Below are 22,300 nucleotides of genomic sequence, written 5' to 3'. Positions count from 1 at the left end.
ACAGACCACTACCACACTAGCATCACACTCGACATAGCCAAGACTATCAAATCACCTAGTAGACCCATAGACATGACTTAACAGAGTCCCTGAAAGTCAAGAGGACTAACCTCTGGACATGAGACGTCCTAAACGATCAATGGTCGCTCTCTTAGGCCAGGATGCACCTCCCGCACCCCCCCAAAAGTTGTACATCCGAGAATAAAAACTTGTAAATATGAGGATATATAAAATTGCTAAAGGGCAATTTTGTTTCTCATATATAAAGCCCATTTTGATATCTTTATGCATACTGTACAGGGACATTGGTATAAATATGGTCAAATTAATCATGTCAATGAGATTGCTCTATTATTTATACATAACCCCTATTGTGTTTTTTCTCCTAAACAACATCTTCTGGCCAGTAGCATTTGAGGATCCATAAAATATTATAGGATTTTAGGTTAAATATTATAGGATTTTAGGGTAAATTAGTGTTTCTACAGTACAAACAGGAACCATATAGCTAGATAACTAGGAACCATGTTAGGAAAGAGAAAAGGTGCACTAGAGAGTGTGTCTATGCCGAATCTGGTACCATTATATCTGCAGTATTCTACCACCCCCATCAGGCTCAGTAAGCCATCGCCGAGAATGCAGAGAGTTTTTAAACTAAATAGCAGCAGTGAGAAAGCCTGTTAGTAAGGCAGTACACTATGTCCCAGTAAACAGACTCCATTCTGGGAGGAGGATAATCTGTGGGCTGTACTTTGTGTTTGTGTCAGCAGCAAGAACTTCAGCACTTTATAAAGAATCTGTAAACCCAGCCATCATGGAGCTCAGCACAGTCCTCTCTCTTGTTCTGGTCCTGTTGGGCTACCTATGGTGGAAAGTGACTCGCCCAAAGTCCTTCCCTCCAGGTCCCCTGGCTCTGCCCATCGTAGGGAATTTATTACAGATGGACTTCAAAAATCCCTTGCAGGGTATGAAGGAGGTGAGTGGGTACTATATGGGGAGATTGATCCTGCATAAAGAGTGTTATCATTGCATAAGTGTGCAAGAGAAGTGCGAAATGTTTAATAAGGCACTATATTAGTGAGGAACTAAGTATTATCAATATATAATAGGGCACTATATCAGTGAGGGACTTAGTATTGTCAGTGTATAATAAAGCAGTATATCAGTGAGGGATTGAGCAGTGTCAGTGTATAATATGGCACTATATCAGTGAGGGACTTACTATTGTCAGTCCTTGGTTCAATATAGGCACTTTAATGGAACCACAGCAACGTTTCGACCGTGAGGTCTTTATCAAGCTTGATAAAGACCTCACGGTCGAAACGTTACTGTGGTTCCAATAAAGTGCCTATATTGAACCAAGGAGTACCTGGACCCCTTTTATTTTATGTAATTGATTCTGGGAATCTGGTGTTTGGTTCTGGTACAGTAAGAACCCTGGCTCTGACAGATGGGAGTGAGTGCAGTTCCATACATTTTTCAAAAGGATTACTATTGTCAGTGTCAGGGCCGGTGCAAGGATTTCTGCCGCCCTAGGCAAAGATCCATTTTGCCGCTCCCTCATGTCACCCACTCACTGACAGACACACAATCACTCACTGACACACTCACTGACACACACACAGACACACACTCACTGACAGACACACACTCACTGACAGACACACACTCACTCACTGACAGACATTTACTGACAGACATAAACTCACTGAGTGACAGACACACACACACTGTCAGGCATACACTCACTGACAGACACACAAGCACACACTCACTGACAGATATACACTCACTCACTGACACACACTCACAGACAGACAGACACTCACTCACTGACAGACACACACACTCACTGACAGACATACACTGACAGATACACACACAGACACTCACTGACAGACACACACACTGACAGTCAAACACTCACCTCCCTGTGGTCCAGTGTGGGGCAGCTCCTCACTCCTCCCGCCCGCTGTTTAGTATGCCGGGGCCGGAATGACGTCATATTCTGGCTCCCGGCATCACAGAGCGCATGCGTGGGAGTAGTGAGAGGCTGCTAGAAAAGCCTCCCTCACCGCATGCCTGCCTGCTCCATCCCCTCTCCTCCCGTCACCGGCATTTAGTGGCAGAGCAGGCACCTGCCGTCAAGGTACAGCATCGGGGGCACCCTGGGCACCGTGTAACAGGGCTCCTCTCGGTGCCCCCACCTTCGGGCACCTTGGGGATTGGCCCGGCGCTAGAGCCACTCGCTCAAGAGCCACTCGCCCAGCGCAGCGGCCCCAGACAGGGGCAGCCCACCAGGCAACATCCTGGTACGCTCCCCCAGCAGGCTGGCACCCTAGGCGAATACCTAGTTTGGCGCCGGCCCTGGTCAGTTATATTAAAGCACTATGTCACTGAGGGTTTGAGCAGTGTCAGTGTATAATAAGGCATTATATCAGTGAGGAATTGAGCAGTGTTAGTGTATAATAAGGCATTATATCAGTGAGGGACTGAGTAGGGTTAGTGTATAATATGGCACTATATCGGTGAGAAATTGAGTAGCGTCAGTGTATAATAAGGCACTATATTAGTGAGGGATTGAGTAGTGTCACTGCATAATAAGGCACTATATTAGTGAGGGGTTGAGTAGTGTCAGCGCATAATAAGGCACTATAACAGTGAGAAATTGAGTAGTGTCAGTGTATAATATGGCACTATAACAGTGAGAAATTGAGTAGTATCAGTGTATAATAAGGCATTATAACAGTGAGACATTGAGTAGTGTCAGTGTATCATGAGGCACAATAACAGTGAGGGACTGATTAGTGTCAGTGTATAATAAGGCACTGTATCAGTGTGAAACTGAGTAGTGTCAGTGTATAATAAGGCACTATGTCAGTGAGGGACTGAGTAGTGTCAGTGAGTGTATAATAGGGCACTATAACAGTGAGGGACTGAGTAGTGTCAGTGAGTGTATAATAAGGCACTATATTAGTGCGGGATTGAGTCAGTGAGCTTATAATAAGGCACTGTATCAGTGTGGAATTGAGTAGTGTCAGTGTATAATAAAGCACTATATCAGTGTGGAATTGAGCAGTGTAAGTGTATAATAAGGCACTAAATACTAGTGAGGGATTGAGTCAGTGAGTTTATAATTAGGCACTATATCTGTGTGTGATTGTCAATTCTGTGCATATTTTACATCTGTCATTATTGTGCATTGCACAATGGCAATGGATGTATTGCCCTTCTCCCATGCAGGCAGAGCCTGCATGTGGATCTACCCTCCCTTCTTGACTGCAGATCTCCCCACCTTCCAACAAACTCAGATATTTTTTTTATATGTTCTCTCCTCCCTCCCCATCAGTACCTTCCCATTGAGAAACCAGGCGTCATCTGATGCTTTTAATGTATCAGTACCTCTCTAAAACAAAAGTAAAAAGATACTAATATTTTTAACTCTTTTTCAGCGCTGTCCCTTCCACGGCTAACTGGAGCTTCGAATATTGAGCAGAAGTACAGGGGCAGAGCAGTGGGTTATGGTCTTAAAAATGCCCAAACTACATTGTTTATCCATGATTGATTGTTAACCTCTTTAAATGTTGAACTACAAAATAAGGTGTATATATATCATGTTACTACAGAACATTGATTCCTTCCAGATTGCTTTATTGATTCCTTACAGAACACTGCATATTCTCTCTATACAGCTTGCTACTATCTACCTATACACATTCTAGAGTAAACTCCTTTATGAAAATATATATATAGTTTTTTTAATTCTTTATTTTAGACGTGCAGTGTTAAGTACAAACTTTTGCTATGACTTATAACAGTAGTTACAATGGTAAGGACAATGTGTTAACATATAAGTTCAAGATGGACTGCACTTTTTTTTTTGTAAAGAAAAACAAGCTTATTCACAGTGAGACAGTACCTGTGCTGTGAGGTAATAAGGACATGTAGCAACTGTAGTTTCGTTTAGTTATAGTTAGGTTTAGTTACAGTATAGTCTAGTCTATCAATGACACAGGTAATGCCCATATACATACAGGTAAGTAAGTTTAGCTAGTTAAGTCGGTAGGGCGGCAACAGTAACTGTGGGTCGACTAGGTCGGTTCTGTCTTGTAAGCAGTTTCTACTTCAATAATAATTCTACCGTATAAGCAGGCTTGGTCTGACATGTCATTAGAGCATCACTGAAGCATTACTATTACACAGAGACTATACAGTGCAATTATGGTAATGGGTTTATCTGTCAGGCTATTTAATCTACCAGTAGATATATCGAATAAATTATATAAAAGGGGGACAACAGGTCAACAGAAATTAAAGAGACTGAAAGTCCATGCCGTCATGCAGAAGTCATCTCTTGTGTGCTGGAGAAATATTTTGGCTTCTGTCCTCTGAGTAGCTCGAAGTCAACCGACTCCCGATCTGCAGAGCCGCTGGTGTTGCGTCTCAGCCGCTTGTGGGGCCCCGTGCCCATATGGTGATAGTAGTGGCTGGCTTACATGCTGTATCCAAGGCTGGAGTGGAGCAGGGTGTTGCAGTCCTCTGGACCCCGGGGTTGTCAGGTAAGTTTGAATGTTCTTGTTCTTCAGTTGTGCTTTATGTTCCTGGCGGTATTTCATGTGGGTGTTTGTCTTCTTGCGTTGGGGTAGAGAACGCTGCTTGGTCCGCCGCCATTTTGAGGACCGGTTTGCCGGGAGGACTTTTGGGTTCCTTCTCACTTGGTGAGGCTGTTTTTTGGGCAGATGGCTGCTTGGCAGTAGTGAGGCAGGTAGGTGTGCTCTGCTCTCTAACTGGTGCCAGAATTTTTCAAACAGTTGGTCTAGTCTGAGCTGGAGATCGGGCAGCTGTCTTCTTTTATCAGGGGTGCTCTGTACTGCCATTTTACAGGAGTTAATCTCCTCGTGTCACTGATCAGACATGCCTCCAGACCCCACAGCATGGCTGGTAGGTGCCGGGATTTCCCTCACCGGCGGGGGGGGGGGGGGGGGGGGGGGGGAGGGGGATTTGTCTGTGCTCTGATGGACCCTGTGAAGGTGTGGGAGCCCGAGGGTAGAGGGATCGGCCGCCTCCCTTTCTCCCTCGTGTAGTAGGCCTCCATCCACCCGAGATCCAGAACCGCCTGAGCCGGTCAAGCTCCGGTCGATTAATATGCGTGAGGGTTCATACAAGCGCTGTAGGTATTGCAATCTTCGATTTTTACTGAAAATCGTGGTTGGGCGATAGTTTAGTTAATTTTCACCCAGGAGCTCGGCCAAGATGCGTCCGGCTAGCTCGGCAGTTAGGCTCCGCCCCCCCAATATAAATATAGTTTGATCTTTCGTTCTTCCCCCCTTTTTTCCACACTGTATATATTGTTATTAGATCACTTTATACATCTCTTTATTTGATGCTAATCCTCAGCATGGCAAGCTTTGTCTCAATCTAGTGGTTATACTTAAGATTGTATCCACTTAAACCCTATCTATCTAAATCCGGCATGTCCAACCTGCGGGCCGCATGCGGCCCGGAACCGCAGGCAATGCGGCCCGCAGGCAATGCGGCCCGTTCGCCGCAGAACTAAACAAAGTTTATTCAGGGACCCGGTCAGACACCGCAGCGCTGGAGTAGCGGGCTTTGCTTTGCCGCAGTGCCGGGAGGAAGTGATTGCAAGTCACTTCCTCCTGGTGTATGAAGAAGCCGCGCGGGAGATACTAGATAGGAGCCAACGGAGACTCCTATCACAACCAGCCAGACGCCACAGAAAATACAGGGAATCCACCTCCCTGCACCAAAAAGGTATGTAGCAGATATTGTAAATTGGGATCTTTTGTGTAGATTTGAGGATGTGTTATAACTGTTTTTTTTTCATCAGTGTGTGTGTGTTACCAGAGTGTGTTATTAGTGTGTGTGTGTTACCAGAGTATGTTGTTAGTGTGTGTGTTGCCAGAGTGTGTTATTAGTATGTGTGTGTGTGTGTTACCAGAGTGTGTTGTTAGTGTGTGTGACCAGAGTGTGTTACCAGAGTGTGTTGTTAGTGTGTGTGTGTGTTACCAGAGTGTGTTGTTAGTGTGTGTGTGTGTGACCAGAGTGTGTTATTAGTGTGTGTTACCAGAGTGTGTTGTTAGTGTGTGTGTTACCAGAGTGTGTTGTTAGTGTGTGTGTGACCAGAGTGTGTTATTAGTGAGTGTGTTACCAGAGTGTGTTATTAGTGTGTATGTGTGCGTTACATCAGTGTGTTTTATGTGTGTGTGTGTTACATCAGGGTGTGTGTTACCAGAGTGTGTTATTAGTGTGTGTGTGTTATCAGTGTGTATGTGTTATTAGTGTGTGCGTAACATCAGTGTGTGCATTACATAAGTGTGTTTTATGTGCGTTACATCAGGGTGTGTGTTATCAGTGTGCATTACATCCGTGTGTGCGTTACCAGCGTGTGTTATTAGTGTGTGTTACCAGTGTGCGTATATATATATATACTGTATATACTCGAGTATAAGTCGAGTTTTTCTGCAGATTTTTTGTGCTGAAAAACCCCAACTCGACTTATACTCAAGTCAATGTCTGTATTATGGCAACTTACATTGCCATAGTACAAACAAGGGGCTGTGTAGGAGGGGGCTGGCAGAGAGCGTTTACTTACCTCTCCTGCAGCTCTTGTCAGCTCCCTTCTCCTCCACGCCGGTCCGGTCAGCTCCCCTGCATAGAGTGGGAAAAAGTTTAGGAGTATGCAGCAATGCCAATCATCCAGCTGCATTCTATATGTTGCACAATTAGAAACCACGTTGCGGCAATGGGTAACAGGAGTAAAAGCTACTACCTATGAAGCCCTTAATTACTTAATGGTCCTGGAGCAGTTCTTGCAGACCCAGAGCCCTAATGTACGAGAGTGGGTTTTGGAAAGAAAGCCTAAAAATGCTTTGGCTGCTGCAGAACTGGCAGATGACTATGCCCACATCCATGCACCCACATCCAGGTATGGACTTGTGTCAGCTGCTTCTTCGACCTGGAGAGAAGCTACCGTTCAATCACCACCTGTAAGATCTGCAGTGAGAACTTCACCGCCGACTGCCAGCGTAGCCGGGGCTATGTCAAGTGAGTCAGATGCCCGCCGTTGTTTTCGATGCAACCAGATTGGTCATCTGAGCAGGACTTGCCCCACTAGGAATATACCCTCACCAGCCCGTGGAGGGGCACCATCAGTTTTGCTTGTGGGTGGGTCTGTGGGGAAACGAGAGGATAACCTGCAGAGTGTAATTGTGGGTGACCGAGTGATCATGGGACTGAGAGATTCTGGAGCTTCATTCACCCTGGTGCGCCCTGAAGTGGTGAATACGGAGGTACCTTGATTGGGGTGCGGGCAAAGGTTTGCGGGAAGTGGGGATTTCGGAGGATATCCCTGTTAATGTTCTGTTGGGGAATGATTTGGGCTGGATGCTCTATCACTATGCTCCAGAGGACACTGTTTGTGAGCCAGAGGGACTGACTGCTCCACCTAAGGTATTGTGTGAAACTTTGGGAGACATTGTGAACTGTGATTGCTGGGAGGGAGAGCAGGGTGTGGATAAATATTTACCTGTAACTGAACCAGGGATGTCTACCAAATGTGAGATAGGGGTGAGTAGTGATGTGCCTGTATCAAAATACTGTGAGGCTGGGATGTCAGAGAGTAAGGGGGAGGAGGACGTTGAGAGCCAGGGATGTGTACCACTAGTCGCAGTGGTAACAAGTCAGCAGTGGGTCAGGGCTGCAGCAGGAGACTCTGAGGGGCTATGTGAGATTGTGAGAGCATGGCCTGCCTTAGGGAAGAAATTATGTGAGTGTGTGCAAAATTCTGTATCTGATCAAGGGGGGTCAAATGTGTCCTGTGAAAATGTATGGGAAAAGCCTTCCAGCGAGAGGGGGCTGAATGAATATATGTGCCAATATGTGCCTGAAGCCGATGTATGTGATGCACTGGGTGAAAATGTGAAGGGACAGCAAGGCTATGAGGGAGGGCAGAGGGTGTGTGAGCTTTACTCTGCGCCAGACTTAGACAGTTTCCAAAGTTCTGTATGTGTGATGACCTGGAGTGAAAGTGAGGGGCACGACAGACTCAGCCTGTGGGTCCAGGAAGGATGGCTGCAGGGAAACATACTGTTGGTGGAACCAGGAACCTTGTCAGTTTATCACAACTCACGCATACACCTAAGCAACTTTCTGATTGTGAACCAAAGGTTCAGAGTCTGATAGTGCAACAAGCCCAGCAGACAGACCCCAAAATGAAAGAGATGATGGGTGTTGATACAGCACATCTATCCTGGGAGTGTTCTCTGTCTGCTTTTTTGTGTGCTTACCGGGGAGTGCTGCAGAAACCCATTGGTTTCTTCCCCTTACAACTACTACATGAGCGCAGTGGGTGTGGTTTAAGGGATGTTACCAGAGAGCGATGGGAAATTGAAACAGGCAAATCAGGCATGTTTGTTGAGGATGTAGCTGTGGTATGGACTGATCACAACCTGCTGCAGGTGTCAGGTAACAATGATAAACTGCTCCGTTGGAGCCTTATCCTCCAACAGTATAATTTCACTGCCCAGCACAAAAAGGGCAGCTTGCATGGGAATGCCGATGGTCTGTATCGGCAACTAGAGGGTTAATGGTAGACAGATAAATCAGCCTGAATTTCTCTGTCCACCATCTTAAGGGGGAGGTGTCATGCCAAAAGCATGAGTTTGTGTTTGATGTGTGTTGATATATATTAAGAGTTGTTTTTTTGTAAACCTTGGGATGACATTTATTGTGGTCTTTGATCTGGCACCAGGCCTAGACCATAAAACATCTAGATAGCCATCACCAGAGCTGGACACAAGGAATTGCATAGAGTGGGCAATAAACTGCCAGACCAACCCCCTCTGATCCCTCCCTCCCCCAGGGGTCTGCCCACTGAGAAACAACTAGTTTAGATATATAATGAGGGTGCTGGACTATCCAGAGAGGTCAGTTATTCATTTGTCTTTGGTCAGCAACTTCTAGGAGACCTATACCATCTAAGACTCCCACAAGAATCATATATGGGGTAACTACATGTAAGGCATTTCTTGTGTTTTCTCCTATTTTATTTTATGTAATGTTTTGCAATTTGTTATCTGTATGTCATTTATTTCTGTATTTTGTACTCAGCACTGTGAATCTTTTTTGTCAGATTAAATGTTTACTTAATCAGCTTGTGTCTCTGTTCTCTATGAGCTTCACTCTCCAGAGGAAAGCTCAGGTAAACACGTTACCAAAAAGGGTTAACTATATGTGTTTGATCAGTAAAAGTAGAACTGTGATACTATAATTCTCCTGTGTGTGGGGTAACCTAAGACGCCCGGGTTTAAAGTCTTGGTGGTGGCAGTAAAGTGTGTACTAGGGGGTTAGTGTAGAAGGGATTGCAGGGGTTAATTGAGTGGTTGCTGGGACTAGCAACAGGTAACCAGGGGTCTGGTGTCATTAACCCTGTCACTTCCACACTCTCTCCACTGTCTCGGCTGGGCCTATAGCCCACGCTCGTGACAGGGACAAAGAATGCGACACATGGGGAGGCCCCATGCATTTTTCACACCAGGGCCCGGGGATTTTTAGTTACGCCTCTGGCCACATGTATGCATAATATCCTGTTTTACTAATACTGTGATTCTTAGCATTCTTAGGAAATTACCTTGTATCCCAGGCCTATCCGGCTCTGGCGCTGAGAGAACCTTGGTGCTGCTTACCTCTTCTCCTCCTGCAGCATCAATGAGGAGGCATGGCCTATAGTTGGTTATATCCAATGTTCCTCACAGAGAAGCATTGGGGATCTGATGCACATATGTGGTGAATCGGAGCTGCAGTCACCTGACCGATTTTTACAGCAGGAAGCACATTTTTTTTTGCAGCAGGAAACAACTCTAGTGGCTGTCAGTAAAAAAAACTGCAATGTTTTACATTGCAGGGTTAAACCTATAGTACCACTGCACGCAGGCCACTTCATTGAGGTCCTTTAAAATTAATTGTCCCGCTATTATTTTTCTTTTCTTTTTTTTAAATTCACCCTAGTTTTTTTTTTTGTTATACATAAGGAATCCTTTCTGATAAGTGTTGTGATCTTTGGCAATTGTTGATAAATGATGGGACTTAAAGGAACACTATAGTGTTAGGAATACAAACCTGAATTCCTAACGCTATAGCATTCTCCTCTGCATTTAGTTTCAGCCCCCTCACCTTAAATCTAAACAGAAAATATGAAGAAAGGATTTTACTCTTTTTTTTTTTTTCCCCAGGGAAGATATTCAGTCCTTGCATCTTGATCCGCCTCCCATGACATCACACCATCTCTCATCCAATCCAATCCAATGTTTCTCATAGAAGAGTATTAGGGCCAAAAAAGCACAAGCGCGTCCAGTGCTTCCTTACTTCAATTAAATGGAGGTTAGCTGTAAAAGTTAGTTTGACCCAATGGAAGCACAGCTTGTGTCTGTCAGGAACACATTTTAACCCTACATTGTATGCAGTGCCATATCTCCTGATCGCCAATATTTTACATTGCAGGGTTAAAACTATATGCTCTGAGCCGGTGAGGGGAGTTGATAGGGAGTGAGGAAGCTGACAGGGAGGGAGGAGGCAACTATAAAATTACTGCAGGGTATATGAGGAGGCAGGGAAGTCTGAAATTAGGTAAGAAGGCAGGTCTGCGGTGAGCTAAAATTGAGGGGAGACACAAGATTCAAGCTGAAACACTATTGGGGCTTCTGTGTCATGTGATCGAGTTTTACTCTGTCACTGCACCCGGGTCACTGCATTAAGATGTGACCTTGGTAACCTTTGTAGTCCTTAAAAATACCTTTCAGTTTAATAAAGTAAAAAGGTAAATTTTATTTCTTGAGCCTTATGAATTGTAACAGTACTAAACCTAGGCTTTATTTTAGTTTTCCAAGGTGTACGGCCCTGTGTGCAGCATATACCTGGGATTCACGCCAGTTGTGGTGGTCCGAGGATTCAAAGCTCTCAAAGAGATCCTTATGACCAGAGGTGTGGAATTTGCAGACAGACCACACAACAGAATCACACTTCGCATTACTGAAAAAAAAGGTAACTATTGTAGTAATATTAGTCAGCTCATTCAGCTTCTTCTTGCTGCAAAGCTACTAATCTTTTTTTTGCTTATTGCCTCCCTCTTTTAGTCACATTGTCAAAAATTGTCATTTCAGAATTTTTACCAGATAAAAGCTCGCTACATTTGCCAATATCATATTATCACAGACATATTATCATAAACCGAGTTTTATCACACAATCTCTATCGCTTCCACATTTTGGTTTTCTTGTGTATACACCTTACAAATGCATTTTTCTTACCCTTAAAACTTTAATAAATAACGTGTGGTGATGTGACATTATAGTTAAATGTGTGTGATTAATAAGTATAGCACAGAGATAATTTCTCTCAAATTAAAACACCATGGCCACTTCAGTGTTTTGAACTGGTCATGGTGCAAAGACTCTTTTCTTGCAGTGTTTCAGTGTGAAATGCTTCACATACTAACACATTTAATGTTGCAGCTTTCATTAGCCAGTCCAAAAAGAGAATTCCAGACTTAACTCTCTTTTTTTTTTATTATTATTATTTATTTACAGGGGAAAATGGGGGATTTATTGGTCAGAGGGTATAGAGGGGAGGGGTAGGCCGATATGCCTGCCGATCCCCTGATTTGCCTCCATATTCTCAATGTGGGTGCAATTGTGGGGTGAGATATATGATTGGCTCCCAGAAAGGTTGACCCCAAGAGGTGCCATGGGATCATATGGATTGGAGCTCGGAAGAAATAATCTTCTAGTATTACCCATTGTGTTTGGGGGTTTGGGTTAGTCCATTCGTAGACCCTAGTAAGTATAGTTGCTTTGTAGTGTTGGTACATGTTAGGCATGCTGAGACCGCCTCTTGGGTAAAAGACAAATGGTACAATGCAATATACACACTACTATAGATAGTGATTGTAGTGAAATATATACACAAATACTTAACTTAAATGTTATAATGCAGCCTCCCAAGATCGTTACCCAAAGAAGACGACCTATTCATATATAGATAACCACAAACAACACAAAAACTTCGGGATACAGCTGAGAATGATTCTAAAAGGAACATAAAAAATATACAACATAGTGAAGTACAATTAACACATCTTATGCGCTATATATGAATGCACTCACAGGATAGTGTAGAATATATCGCTCATAGGGTTCCTCCCCCGATAGATATGGGGGGCTGATGGTCCCTTGGCTCCTCGTAAGACTCCTTAATAATACTCAGGACTTCAAACGGGCAATGGTAGGAAAAAATGCTTTTATTGATAAAAGGTGAAAAATCACCATCAATAAAATATATTTAAATTAAAAGAAAACGGTATGGTCCTACGCGTTTCGTTCTGCAACAGAACTTCCTCAGGGACCGCATATAAAAGTAAGATCAATGTACAATCATAACATATAAAAAAATACATCCTATTCCCCCATCCCCTAGTCCTCTTTAAATAGGGCTAATCCCTATGTCCATTGGTGGTTCCGTGGGTGGTACCCGGTGTCCGTCGCTTGATTGGTCCTGTAGGTAAGTTGTTCAGCTGTTTTTCATCCTCCTCATATTGCTGGTAATCAAATTTGGCGCGTTTGGAAAACCGGAACCGGAAGTATGGATCGTACTGCACTTCCGCGTTCCACATGTGTTCCACGTGCGTTCCACCCGCGGTTAATATGCGTTCCACCTTCGTTCTGTTTCAACCTTTTTACTTAATCATAGAAATCAACAAAGAGCAGTATATTCTATCTACTTGAAACAGAACGAAGGTGGAACGCATATTAACCGCGTTCCACCTTCGTTCTGTTTCAACCTTTTTACTTAATCATAGAAATCAACAAAGAGCAGTATATTCAATCTACTTGAAACAGAACGAAGGTGGAACGCATATTAACCGCGGGTGGAACGCACGTGGAACGCATGTGGAACGCGGAAGTGCAGTATGATCCATACTTCCGGTTCCGGTTTTCCGAACGCGCCAAATTTGATTACCAGCAATATGAGGAGGATGAAAAACAGCTGAACAAATTACCTACAGGACCAATCAAGCGACGGACACCGGGTACCACCCACGGAACCACCAATGAACATAGGGATTAGCCCTATTTAAAGAGGACTAGGGGATGGGGGAATAGGATGTATTTTTTTATATGTTATGATTGTACATTGATCTTACTTTTATATGCGGTCCCTGAGGAAGTTCTGTTGCAGAATGAAACGCGTAGGACCATACCGTTTTCTTCTAATTTAAATATATTTTATTGATTGTGATTTTTCACCTTTTATCAATAAAAGCATTTTTTCCTACCATTGCCCGTTTGAAGTCCTGAGTATTATTAAGGAGTCTTACGAGGAGCCAAGGGACCATCAGCCCCCCATATCTATCGGGGGAGGAACCCTATGAGCGATATATTCTACACTATCCTTTGAGTGCATTCATATATAGCGCATAAGATGTGTTAATTGTACTTCACTATGTTGTATATTTGTTTAAGTTCCTTTTAGAATCATTCTCAGCCGTATCCCGAAGTTTTTGTGTTGTTTGTGAGACCGCCTCTTGCCTTGGCCCTTGTTAGGATATCGTATGAGATCCTCGGGTGTTTATGTGCCCATATGAATTTGGTAAAGATCTGTTTAAGTCTGGCGAAAAAGGGCTTTGGTATGTGGATGGGGAGAGCCTGGAAGAGATATAGGAGCTTCGGGAGGATGTTCATCTTTAAGATGTTAATCCTTCCCAGCCAGCTAAATTGCAGTTTGTGCCACATCGTCACATCGTCAGATCTTTAGTGATCGTTTGGAGTATTTGGGTGTAGTTCAGGTTCACAAGCTGCTGTGTGTCTGCGGTGAGGTGTACCCCTAGGTAAGTGATGTGGGATGTTGCCCACGCGAACGAGTATTGCCCCTTCAATATCTCCTGAAAATGCGTTCTTAATTTTAATGGCAGTATTTAACTTTTAGGGAAATTGACTTGGAAGTTGGATACTTGGTGGTATTGATCGATTTCCATCATTAGAGGTGTCAGGGTCGTGTCGGGGGAAGTCAGTGTGAAGAGGAGGTCGTCTGCAAAGACCGCTATTTTATATTCCTGTTGTTTGATGCAAAATCCCGTAATGTCCCTATTTTCTTTGATCCCTTATAAGAAGAGAAAATTGTGAGGATGAAGAGTAGAGGAGACAGGGGGCATCCCTGCCTTGTGCCGTTGGTTATATTCACCAGGTCCGACAGTTGACCATTCATTTTCAGCCTGGCTGTCGGGGTAGCATATATGGCTTCGGGAGTATAGTAATGTGTGCTTCTAGAGCTGCGCTTGGTAAAGCGTATTGGGCTGTGAGTGAGTTGAATGCTTTAAAGAAGGGGCTGGCTACCATGTCAGTGAAGATTTTAGAGTACTTGGCCGTGTACCCGTTGGGCCCTGGGCTTTTGTCTACGGGAATCGTGTGTACCGTCTTACGAAATTCCTCTTCTGTGAGAGGTGCTTCTAGGGATTGCCTAAAGGACCTTCTTTTTTATCCTGGGTTTTAGGAAGTTTTCTATTTCTGTTTGTGTCGGAGGGGAGTCTCTTAAATTATATAGGTCTGAATAGAATTTGTAGAAGGCTTCCATTATGTCTGGGAGGGTATGCGATAAGCCTTTACTGGGGTGTTTGACCTTAGTTATGTATGTTGCTTGACGGGTTTGTTTGAGGGCTTGTGCCAGTAGGTGCCCACATCGATTGCCCATTGCATAGTAAGATTGTTTCGTCCGTAAGAGTTTACGTCTGACCTGGGCATTTAATATTTGCTGTAATTCTGACATTTTTTGCCACCAATTCTGTATAAGTGTTGAATGTGGTGTTGTTTTTGTGTTTGTTTTCCAAGCTCCTGATCTCCTCGGTCAGTGTTTTGACTTTGGCTTTGCGTCTGTTTTTTGCAACGGGATGCTAGGGCTATTAGTTGGCCTCTGATTACACACTTGTGGGCCTCCCAGGTGATTGGGGGGGGGGGGAGTTGAGGGTTTGTCATTGTCCTGGAAGTAGTACCTGAAATCAGAGTATATCTGTTGTACCGCATCTGTGTCGTTAAGCAGTAAATCGTTTAGCTTCCATTGGAAGGTTTTTATCGGCAGTGAGGGTACATGGATAACTAGTGTCAATGGTGCATGGTCTGACCAGGTGATAGGGCCGTATGTGCAGGACTTCATGAGGTGCAGAAATCTATGGGGTAGAAAAAACATGTACAGTCTTGAGTATGTGTGGGTGGCTGGGGAGTAGAAGGGGTAGTCCCTACCCTGCAGGTTGATGATGCGCCAGCACTCAATGAGTTGGGATTGGTCTAGTAAGTTCGAGATCATGCGTCGGGAGTGGTTCTGGCGTGCTGTCACTGAGGAGGTTGTGTCGAGTGCAGAGTCTAGAGGTACGTTACAGTCTCCCCCCATAACCAAAATCCCCTCCGTGAAATTCTCAGTTAAGGTTAAACATTTCTTGAGATGTCTACATTGGTGTCTGTTGGGGAAATACATGTTGATGAAAGTAAATACATTACACCATACTTTACCCTTAACCATTACAATCCTGCCAGAATCATCGGTTTTATAATCCATCAATGTGAACAACAGCTGCACCGCGATCAGTATGGCCTCCCCCCGCGCTTTTGCTTCAGTGTAATTTCCGAAGAACCCTGTGGGATATTTGCGGCCTTAAGCCTGGACATTTCTAATAGTGCTAGTGAGTGCTTTTCAGGGGTGTTGAGGCCCCGAGCGTTCAGGGTTATTATGCGCAGGGTGGCCGTACCATCTCCCCCCTGTCCCCCAGTCCCCCGTCCCCCCCTTTGCCGGTCTCCCTCTCCATAGAAATTCTGTATAAAGACATTGGATATTTGTGCAGTTTTCCCTGTCATAGACAAACAACGAATAACAAAGTTAAACTATATACAAAAGGTTAATGGCTTAAGTACGTAGTGAATCGGTTCAGATATATCACTTTACGAAGGTCTCGTAAAGGTGCCCGTCGGTGGCTATCTCGGGAAGAGCAACTTTGTGCGCCCGAGAATCAGCTTGGCCCCGCGGAATAGGTTATAGCAACCTGGTAAAACGGTGTCAATTTTTAATGTGGAGTTACTCCATCTTACGGGTGTGGGGGGGGGGGGGGTAGGTGAGTAAGTGGCTTGCTATGGAGTTCGAGCCTCGAAGCCTGATATCCAGGCCCCATGTGAATATAACTCATGGGTATTTTGAATATTCGGTGAGCTTGTCGGATTAGTCGGGATTAGGCCTTATCGGTTATGGGCCATGACCAGGATAGATTGTTTGGGCTTGGTGGGCTCTGAGGCCCGGTCTGGCCCATATGTCCTTAGGGGGCAGGAGTAAGCGGCTCACATGTTGGGCACTGTAAACCAAGTAAGTTGGGTATACATACCAGTAGGTTAACAATACTCACTAACCAGTAGGGAGATCTAAAAAGGGTTCTCCCGGCGTTCAAATCACCATACTCATCACTTCTAAATCGTCCATTTTATCTCGTGGTAAATATAGTATCTCTCCGCTCTGCTCGTCAGTCCCGACTGAGAGTAAATACATCATAGTAATTGGAGGAATCTCTTAGTGGGGGGTCTATAATTCCAGTCTCATATGTGCTCCTTGCATGGTTTCTCCAGGGTCTGTTCGCCGTTTCTTCGCCATCTGTTGTCCCCTGTGTCTCTGTGGTAGTTGGGCCTGCAGGTGGGCCATACCAGTCCACTATTTGTGTTGCAGGGAGATCCAGGGCCTGTTGGAATACTGGTACGTCCAGAACGGAATGGATGCTTTATGTGGAGCCCTTATATGTGACACTGAGGGCAAAAGGGAAAACCCACCGGTATCTGATGCCCCTGGTTCTGAGCTGATCTGTGAGTGGTCTGAGAGACCTCCTGGCTTGTAGCGTTAGCCATGACAGGTCAGGGTAGAGGCTTGTCATGAAAGAGCAGCGACTGTGAAGATTGCCTGAGGGCGGCTAGTATGTCTTCCTTGCATTGATAGTAATGAAACCGGCAGATAATGTCCCTTGGTTTGTCTGCTGCTATGCCTTTAGGCTTTAGAGCTCTGTGTGCTCTGTCAATTACCATTTGGGAGTCCGGTGGTCTGTTCAATATAAGGTTAAATAGCTCTGTCAGGATTTGTGATACATCCTCTGAGTCTTGTTCAGGGAGCCCCCTGACTCTCAGGTTGTTCCTCCTCCCCCTGTTATCTATATCATCTAGGGAGCGTTGGAGGGCTATCAGGTGGGCATTGTGGGCTGCCATTGTGTCCAGGATGGTGTGCATTTGTGCATATAATACATCCCTATCATCTTCCAGGGAGTTCACACTGCCGCCCATGTGGCGTATGCCTGCCCTTAGTGCGTCCATCTTAGCTTGAAATGATACCTCCAATTTCACCAGCATGGTGGCTAAATCTTGCTTGTACGGCATGTTGCTCAATATATCTCTCAGCTCCCTGTCTTGTCTCTGGCTGAAGTTCGATTCCGCGCGGCTAGACGGAGAGGAGGCTGAGTGCGGTGAGTCCGGCGCCATATTGGGGCCTATCTGTTTTTCCAGCTGGAGTCTTACCGGTGCTGTTCTGTGAGGCTGTGGAACGTTTTGGATGTCCCATGATGTCTATTTCTACGCCCCCCCAGACTTAACTCTTAATCACTGTATATTCTACGCATAGGCACTCATTCATTGACTGACGGTATTCAACTGACGCTTTCAACCAATGAATGAACAACAGTATTGTCTTCCGTTTTCTGCATCTATGATCCAGGTTAATTGGACACTATAGTCTGCTAAAAAAAACCTTAGCTTAATTAAGCGGTTTTGGTGTATAGATCATGCCTCTGTATTATCACTGTTTAATTCTCTGTCATTTAGGAGTTAAACCAAATTGTTTATGCAGCCCTAGGCACACTTTTCTGCATGTGACTTACACAGCTTTCCTAAACACTTTCTGTAAAGAGTCATCTAATGTTTACACTTCCTTTATTGAAAATTCTGTTTAATTTAGAATGTATTATATCCTGCTCTGTTAATAGCTTGTTAAAGGGACACTATAATCACCAGAACAACTACAGCTTATTGAATTTGTTCTGGTGAGTAGAATCATTACCTTCAGGCTTTTTGCTTTAAGCCCTGTCTTTTCAGAGAAAATGCAGTGTTTACATTACAGCCTAGTGATAACTTCACTGGCCATTCCTCAGATGGCTGTTAAAGATCCTTCCTGGGTCATGGCTGCCTAAAATGCATCCAAACATTCAGTGTCTCCTCCCTCTACATGCAAACACTGAACGTTCCTCATAGAGATTCATTGATTCAATTCATCTCTATGAGGAGATGCTTATTGGCCAGGGTTGTGTTTGAATTGTGCTGGCTCTGCCCATGATCTGCCTCCTTTAGAGTCTCAGCCAATCATGTGGGGAAGCATTGTGATTGGATCAGGCTACCACTTCTGACGATGTCAGCAGACTGCTTGTTTTTCTAAAATGCATGCAGAGTTACAGCTTCAGGCTAGAATACAATAAGATTTGGCTATATTTATGGAGGCATGAGGGGCCCAGGGCCAGGGGGGCTAGATGGTGGTTTTAACACTGTAGGGTCAGGAAAACATGTTTGTGTTCCTGACCCTATAGTGATCATTTAAACCCTGCAGTAGCTTACTGTATATTATTAAAGATCAATTTACAATGTAGGAGATAACAACCTTTGAAATAAGTTACTTCTGAGTGAAAATGAATCCACTTTGTTTTCATGCAGGATATATCAGTCACAGCCAGGGAGGTGTGGCTAGAGCTGCATGAACAGAAACAAGTAATTCAACTCCTAAATGGCAGAGAATTGAGCAGTGAAACTGCAGGGGCATGATCTATACATTAAAACTGCTTCATTAAGCTAAAGTTGTTTTGCTGACTATAGTGTCCCTTTAATAGAAAACAGTTGTAAAAATAATAAGTTAAAAGTGTAAACACTTAGTAGATCGGTCCCATAGCAAATTCTAATGTGTTCTAATACAAATAAATTAACAATATTGTGCACAGCTATAAATAAATTATTAGCTGCTAAAAACATAAAAGATTATTCCTAAAATCTTAGAACAAATAGTAAATTGGAAGTGTAAGCGCTTAGTAGATCGGTCCCATTGTAAATTTTAATGGGTTCAAATACAAATGTATTAATAATATTGTGCAGAGCTTATATATCTATACACACCTCCCCAGTGGTGTGTAGGATATATATGTAGTAATAAATAGGAATATACCAATAAACATAAATTGTATAAAATAATCAAAATGTATTATGTTTAAAACAAGGGTATTCCTAACTATTGCTATAAATAGCTGCTAACACAGAAAAAAAGGGGTTTAATAAGTACCCATAATCACTAGATCTCTGACCTCTGTAATACCCCAAATGACGCCGTCCGCACCCTGTGCCAAAGCGGATCCTCCCACTACTTCTTGAAACCCTGTGAAGGTGGAGCATGTCGACGTCACGTCGGAATGTGACGTGGCGTTGCGTGCCTCCATGCACCTCCAGGTACTCCACGGTCCAGCTGCGACCATCACAACACAAACCGACACACACACACTTACTGACACACACACACGCGCAAGGGAGCAGTGAGGAGCAGGAAGACTTAGCTACCTCGCTGCCGCCAGTGTCCTGCTTCCTTTCCGGTCGGGTAAATTTTAGCAGAGTAGGCACCTGCAATGTGGAGAAAGCAGGTGCCTACTCTGTTTGACAGTAAGCATGTACTCGCGGTTCGCTGGGCTGCAAAGATGTTTATTGTGGGCCGCGAGTATTACATGCTTGCACTAGATGATGCAACAGAGTCAGTGATATTGAAAAAGTAAAGTGTTCCTGGGGAATATATTACCATTCCTTCACAGGCATCAAGACCCGTATGGCAATCGGAAACCTTATTCAAAAGCTTGTTCATGTGTCCAGATTGATATTTTTGTAGCAGATGGATCCGTTAAATGCCTCCCAGCCGCAGTGAAAGTTTCTTAGACAAGTAGACGGCTTTAGTATACACTGTAGATCAGGGTTTCCCAATTATTTTTTCCCTTGGTACCTTTTGACATGGCATAGCAAAAATTTGGACCCCCCCAAAAAATGTGTGCAGTAGAGTAGAGCCGCACAACCCTTTCAGTGAGCAGAGTGTAATGTTCTCTTTTGCTGGCAAATTCCTTTAATATCTGGTTTAATTGTTAACAATTGTATTCGCATGTCTGCAGTTGCGTCAAGTCAATTTCAATACTTTGTTTTTGTTGCAGAGTAAACTGAGAATCCAGTTTCACATAAGTACGTGCTAGCGATTGGCAATAGAACTTTGATTCCCGACTGCTGACATATTCTTCGCGTAAATCACCCCGAAAAGCAATAAGAAACTTGTTAAAATTTTTGGCTTAGTTGACTGTCAGACGTTATATCGATCAGATTCTCAAAATCTACATCAGAAAAATTGGCTGGCTTGTCTTTTATGAATGGATTTCGAACCCACTCATTATTGTTTTCATTCAAGAACGGAAAATACTGACTAATAGATGTGATTAATTGGCGAAGATGATCTACAATTTCATTGCGAATTTCATCTCCAAGTTAAATTTCTGATTCTTCAATAAAATCCTTAAGTGTTGACAAAGAGTTCAGATTATTTTGCTCAACAGATGAGGTCCAAAACTGCAGTTTACGAGACAGTGAAAATATTTTCTCTTGCATTAAAAATGTTAGTGTTTTTTCCTTGGAGTGATAAACATATGTCATTTCGTTTTGTGAATATGTCTGCAAGATATGCTAATTTGGATAACTACAAAGTGTTTGTTAATCGATCAGATAATCCACATTTATGATCCTGGAAATATGCAAACAACTCTTGATGCAATTCTAACAAGGACTTTACCTTGTGATAGCCAATGGACTTCTGAATGCAAAAGCAGAGCAGAGTGGTGACTACCCATATCTTAACCTATAATTTTAAATAGTCGTGTCTGTAATGGTCAACTTTTTATAAAATTTATAATCTGGACCGATTCGTCTAGCACAGTTTTAATTGAGATTGAAATATTTTTAGCTACCACAGCATATCTGTGAAGAACGCAGTGAGAACTGGTGCTGTTTTTTGCTACATTTCTTATTCGTATCACAGCGCCTGCCACTTTCCCAACCATTGCTTTGGCACCATCACTGCACACATCTACATATTTATCCCAATTTATAATGTGTGTGCTCATGAACTTCTGCATACAGTTAAAGATGTTCTCACCAGTGGTATGAGTTTTCAAAGTTTCACACAGAAGCAAGGCTTTTTCAATCTGTTTCTCAAAATTATATCTAACAAAACCCAACAAAATTGAAAGTGCTGCAACATCTGTGGACTTGTCTAATTGCAGTGAGTATCCTTCACATTGATGCAGTCAAAAAATTATTTCTGTATGGATGTCATCAGCAAGATCATAAATACTGCGCACAACTGTGTTGTTAAAAAGTGTCTCAGCTTAAATCTTTTTACTCAACTTCTCACTTAAAATACATGAAACTATTTCTTTTGAACGTGGTTTTATTAGTGATTCCCTAATTGTGTGTGCTTCTCCTGCAAGTGCTACGCGGTAACTCACTCTGTAAGAAGCCTCTATGGCTTTTGCATTAGCATTTTAAAATTTTTTGCTCATAAATTGTTTACTCTTCTGATACTCCTTTAGCTTTCGCTTAAAAAAGCCAATGTCTTTATCTTTGTACTCTGCGTGGTTTTGCTCAAAATGATGACGTAATTTAGCAGGTGCTAATGAACTGTTTGGCAATATTTTTTTGCAAAGTACGCATTGTGCTTCAGGACAATCTTCATTTCTGGCACTTGTGAATCCAAAGGACAAGTAGCTATCATCATATTTTCTTTTCTTTGTTTGAGAAGAAGATTGGCTGCATTGTGTGCTTTTCTTTTTTTCTTTGATTTGTCACTTGTCTCTGCTATTTGATGAACAGTAGGTACAACTATTTTGAGCATGTTTTTTGGATTTTTAGTTGTATCTTATTTCTCAGTTTCTATAAGTGCCGAACAGGTAGAAGTAGTAATACTTTTTCTCTGCAGAGTTCCCTGACTGAAAAGGATGCTGATTTTGATAACGCTCTTTGAAAGAACTGAACTTAAGCAGGATTTTTGAGTTAGACTTGTAACAAAAATATATGAACACTTTGAAAAAACACAGATTTCACAACCTGACTGATAACGCTCTTAGAAAGAACTGAACTTAAGCCTTTTAACGTCCCTTACAGAG

The 22,300-nt window shown here is 43.3% G+C and overlaps 1 protein-coding gene across 1 annotated transcript in view; it reads left to right on the top strand.

Moving 5' to 3' along the window:
* Positions 1-804: 804 nt before the first annotated feature.
* Positions 805-22,300, top strand: part of LOC134578990 (cytochrome P450 2J4-like) — a 69,990-nt gene continuing 48,494 nt past the window's right edge. Inside the window, exons 1-2 of the mRNA XM_063438116.1 lie at positions 805-976; positions 10,896-11,058. Of these exons, the coding sequence (XP_063294186.1) occupies positions 815-976; positions 10,896-11,058 (325 nt within the window). The 5' untranslated portion in view covers positions 805-814. The remainder of the gene's footprint in view (positions 977-10,895; positions 11,059-22,300) is intronic.

Source organism: Pelobates fuscus, chromosome 12, assembly GCF_036172605.1.
Source record: "Pelobates fuscus isolate aPelFus1 chromosome 12, aPelFus1.pri, whole genome shotgun sequence".
Taxonomy (NCBI): Eukaryota; Metazoa; Chordata; class Amphibia; order Anura; family Pelobatidae; genus Pelobates; species Pelobates fuscus.
This window is presented reverse-complemented; position numbering and strand designations above follow the sequence as displayed.